General features: G+C 56.1%; 1 protein-coding gene across 1 annotated transcript in view; it reads left to right on the top strand.

The window, feature by feature from the left end:
- The first annotated feature begins 3,874 nt into the window (after nucleotides 1-3,874).
- HAS1 (hyaluronan synthase 1) overlaps nucleotides 3,875-4,822 on the top strand; it is an 8,979-nt gene continuing 8,031 nt past the window's right edge. Inside the window, exon 1 of the mRNA XM_012643361.1 lies at nucleotides 3,875-3,934. Coding sequence (XP_012498815.1) covers nucleotides 3,926-3,934 — 9 coding nt within the window. The 5' untranslated portion in view covers nucleotides 3,875-3,925. The remainder of the gene's footprint in view (nucleotides 3,935-4,822) is intronic.

Below are 4,822 nucleotides of genomic sequence, written 5' to 3' on the forward strand. Positions count from 1 at the left end.
CAATCTCACTCATTCATTCGACACCAATTTACTGACACGGGGCCTGGCTCCAAGGAAACAGCCATGAACAAAAGAGGTAGCACCACTGCCTTCTGACAAGGGAGACACACGCTACACACAAAAAGATGCTAAGTGAGCAAGTTGTACGTTAGGTAGGAAGGTGACCAATGCTTGGAGAAGACAAAAAAGCAGAGGTGGGTGAAGGAGCCCGGGAAGCCAGGGTGGGGCAGGTTTCTCTATTAACAGGGTGGTCCGGTAGGCCAGCTGCCCCCAACCACCCCTCTCCTCTGTCTCTCAGGATCTGGATTCTCCCAAAGCGCCTCCCTCCCAACCCAGGACACCCAGCAAAGAAACCATCCACCTGGACGCAGGCATCTAACGAAACACGGACTTCTTCAAGCTACCTCCCAGGGTCCGCTTGGCTCCCTGTTTCCCCAGGAGGAAGTCATCTTTGAGACCAGTACCTGCCTAAGATGGGGCAAAGGGCGGAGCAAATGCAGGCGGAACCAGCTGAGGGGAAGGCCTCCATGTCTGTGTCCGTCTCCGAGCCTCAGGGCTTTCTCCCTCGCCTCTGCCCATCCTCATTCACTGTCCCCAGGGGTGGCGCCGGTCCCATGGCTTCGCCTCCACCACGCTCAGACTGGGAGCGCTCACTAGCCTGGAGAAGACCCTGGGATCTCTGATTCTCTGGTATGACCCACCACCCACTGAGTCCCCCTGCTGAAGAGCACCCCCCCCAACTCCCGTCTCTCTGTCCAGTTTGTCCCTCACTGGGACCCAGAGCTGACCCTGCCCCTCCCCTGCTCACAGCCCTCCCACGGCTCCCCAGTAGGCCCGGGACAAAGTCCTAGCCTCTGATTCCGGTATTCAAAACCCCACGTTACACATATTAAATAGCTTGATTTAGCCATTCCGCAACACATACATCTAGCAAAGCATCATGTTGCACATCTTAAATATATATACTGCTTACTTGTCAATTAAAAATTAAATTTCAAAAATCCCCGCGTGGGCGGGCCCCATTAGGCACTCACCTCCCACTCTCTGGCTTCACCTTCATGCTCCCACAGCATCAATTCGCCCATACTTTCACGACTGACTGGCCATGCCATTTCTTGCATTTCCACCCCCACCCTTACCATGGCTAACTCCTCCTTAGTCAGGACCGCCTCCTCCAGGAAGCCCTCCCTGACTCTCCAGCTGGGTTGGTGCAACCTCGAATGGGTTTTTGGTCCTCTGTTTACACAGCTGTCTCCTCCATGGGATTGGCATCTCCTCAAGGGCAGGGCCCAGGACTGAGTCATCTCTGTGTGCCCAACATGGCCCAGCCCAGAGGTCCGCTCACCAGGGGTCAGGAGATGTTCCTAAGACGAATAAATGTTCTTTCCTTGGCCTTTTCTCAATTTTTGCTTTATCTCCACCACCCTTCCCTCCCCTCTGTCCTGGTGCTCTGCAAGCCATGCCCTGAGGTTTTCTGACAATGATCAAAATCTTGGAAAGGCCATGTGGACCCAGGGCAGGGACCGGAGATCAGCTGCCATTGGAGTGGAGGGGTCTGGGAGAGGGGACTGCTAGCGCGGGGTGCTGGAGGTCTCTGCCTATCCCCCCATTGCCAGCCCCTCCCTGCCTCCTATGGGACGGCCCGGCTCCATCTCTTCTTGTCTTGGCTGCTCCCAGGTTTGGTCATCTCTCCCTGCAAGAAATTCTGGGATTTCAACACGAGACATTAATAACAATACCAAAAAGAAAAGAAATTCTGGGAGACTGGACATATGGGTCTGAGAGGAGGAGGATTGGGGCCTGGACCCCTGGGTCTGAGGGAGGAGGGGCTGGGGGCCTGGACTCCTGGGTCCTGGAGGGGGGAACCATTGGGGTTTAAAGTCCTGGTTTCTCCTTCCTCATCCACACTCTAGTTTTAGAAACCTCTGGTTTTATACAGTTGCTCCACCCAGGCAGGGCGGGGTGGGGGCAGGGCAACCACTTGCCAGGCTTCCAGGCGGAGCCTGGGCTGCCCCCTCCCACGGAGTAGAGGGATCACCCTCCCCTGCATTTCTGGGCTGACCTCGGATCATCAGATCATCGGAGGATCCCTCCTCCTGACACAGCCAGACACCAGGCGGCCCAGGCACCGGCAGCAGCAGCGTCAGGCACCGCCCGGCGCGCCCTGGCTGCTGGGCGGGGCGCCCTGGCTTGGGGGACGCGCCTTCTCTCCCGCCTGCCAGGCTGGGCAAGGGCTTAACCTGCGCTGCCCCCACGCCTGCCTCCCCGGGGGACTCCAAGGTGTGAGGACTCAATGTCCCGCAGAGGAGACTCCAGGACAGGCTGGAAGAGATGAAGCAGCAGAAAGAAAGGAAGACCTAGAGAGAGAAAAACAGTCAGAAACAGTGAATGAGAGAGACAGAGATGCACAGAGATGAAGTCTCAGGAGGAGATCGGTAGGGATGCAGAGAGGTAGAGGGAGGAGACAGAGACAGAGAGAGAGAGAGAAAATGAGAAAGGTAGGAGGGACATTAGAGACACTCAGAGAGAGAGTCACAGGACGAGGAAGTCAGAAGTCAGGGAGACAGAGAAATTTAGAGAGATGGACGCCAACCCAGAAAGAAGCAGGTAGAAATGGATGGAGAGAAAGAGAGAGAAGGAAATTGAGGGGGGTGGCGAGGCACGAAGAGGAACAAGAGACAGGCATAAACAGATAGGAATGCAGAGAGATGGAGACCCAGACGGACAGACGGACAGATCAGCAGAGCGGGGGAGGCAGAGACAACATGACAAGGACTCAGAGAGGCACTGAGACAGAGAGAGGCGAAGGGAATGTACACAGATAATCAGTCACAGACACAGGGAGAAACAGCTACCCAGGGCAGAAAGATAGAATTAGATACAGAGAGTTTTTAGTTTTTTTTGATTATGGAAAGAAAGGCATGAAAACAATGGCATTTATCACTGATTTTCTGGTCCTGAGGGGCTGGGGGATCAGACGCCCTGGCTCCAAGATCTCTTTTCCAGCCTTACTCTGACTCAGTTTCCCTGGTGGGTCAGAGCTCTGACAGAGCCCGTGTGGCTCCCTGGGGGCAGCTGACCAACATCTCTCTAAGTCCACCTGAGTCCCTGAGGACATGAATCTCAGTGCCCCAGCCCTCCGCCCCAGACGCTGGTGTGCACGCACATGCACACGCACACACACACGCACACAGACACGCGCGCACACACGTCGATTATGCATCCAAGGGACAGACATTCACTCACAGCTCTGGCTCCAGGCAGCTGTGCCTCAAGCCAGCACACACAGGCACACCCACGGCAAGCACGTGTGTGCACTGATTCCATCTGCCAGTGCAGAGACACGTCACCCCTTGAGGACCCAACCCAGAGACTGAGAGGGACAGGAGGGGGGAGGCTGTGGGGAGGGGCAGTGTGGGGGTGACTGGGGAAGGTGAGGGGGGGTGAGGAGAGCTGGCGAGGAGGGCAGGAGAGGGAACTGGGGGAGAGAGGAGGAAAGAGAAGTGTGGAGAGAGGGATGGAGAGAAATACAGGGTTGGGGAGGTAGAAAGATGGAGAGAAATACAGGGACGAGGATGAGAGAGATGAGGGGAGCCCCCGAAATGCAAGGGAGGTGGAAGAGAGAAATCAGGGGGCAGGCAAGGGGCAAGAGAGAAAGGGAAGAAACAGAGGGGAGAGGCTGGGGGGGCCTGGGAAGGCAGGCTGGTCTGGGAGACGGGGCAGGGGGCGGGCCGTGGCGGGAAGCGGGTGGAGCTGCCCAGCCTGGCCGTGACCTCAGAGCCCCTGGCCCAGCTTAGCCTGACGTCAGCGCCTGCTCCCGCCCCCGCCTGTGCTGGTCTTCAAATGACCCCCCCTCCGGCTCTCGGGCCAGAGACAGACTCAGAGAGCAAGCCGGAGAGGAGGGAGCCCAGCCGGAGCCACCGCGATGACACAGGTGTGTGTGAGAACGCGGCCATGCGGGGACACTACCTCCATACGTGTGACCACGTGTGTCGGGGAACCACGTGTATGTGATTATACCCGTGTGTTTGAGTATTCAGGCTTCCCTCTGTGTGTGTGTGTGAGGCATGGCGTGTCCGTGTTTCTGCACGTGTTTACCTTGCGATGAATTCACGTCTGTCTGCGTTCCCCAGGAGAGGAAGAGAAAGAGAGAATGAGGGCGAGTGAGCAACAGAGAGCTAGTGAGAGAGGACAGGGCCGCATCTGCTGCGACACGGGGCCTGGATTTGTTGTATGTGTTCAGTAAGCATTAAGTTGAACCAAATGAAATCACCGACATTCAGCCACTCTTGGCTGGTGAAAATGGCAATTTCATGTGGTTCAACCTCATCTTAACTGTTAACTGCTGTTTCTCCTGAAATCCTCGTCCGTCCCATCGCCCCAGACCCTCGGGGCTGTTTGTGTGTTTGCTACCACGCGGGTTTCTCTTCATGGTGTTGCTTCTTCCTGCCGAGGGGTATGTGTCTGTCTGCAGGTTCACCTGTGTGGCCGTCAGTGGGGGTCGCAGGGTCACCCTGTGTGTCGCTCGTCATGTGTGAGTACACATGTGAGCGGGTGTGTCTACACATGTGTCCATGCATGTGTCTAAGACTTTTAGATGAACTAAATGTGTGTCCCCATTGCTGGAATCACAACCCTCTGGACGTCCTGTCACGGTGATCCCCAGCATGAACTGGGCCACCCCAGGAGCTCGGGCAGGGCCAGGGCAAGGCGAAGGGACAGAGAAGGATTCTAGAAGAAGGAAGAATTGTTAATACTGAGCAATTAAAAATTCCGTCTCAGCTCTGTCCTATAGAAATGTGACTAGAACCACAATATACGA

This window comes from Propithecus coquereli, unplaced genomic scaffold (genome assembly GCF_000956105.1).
Source record: "Propithecus coquereli isolate 6110/MARCELLA unplaced genomic scaffold, Pcoq_1.0 Scaffold196, whole genome shotgun sequence".
Lineage (NCBI taxonomy): Eukaryota > Metazoa > Chordata > Mammalia > Primates > Indriidae > Propithecus > Propithecus coquereli.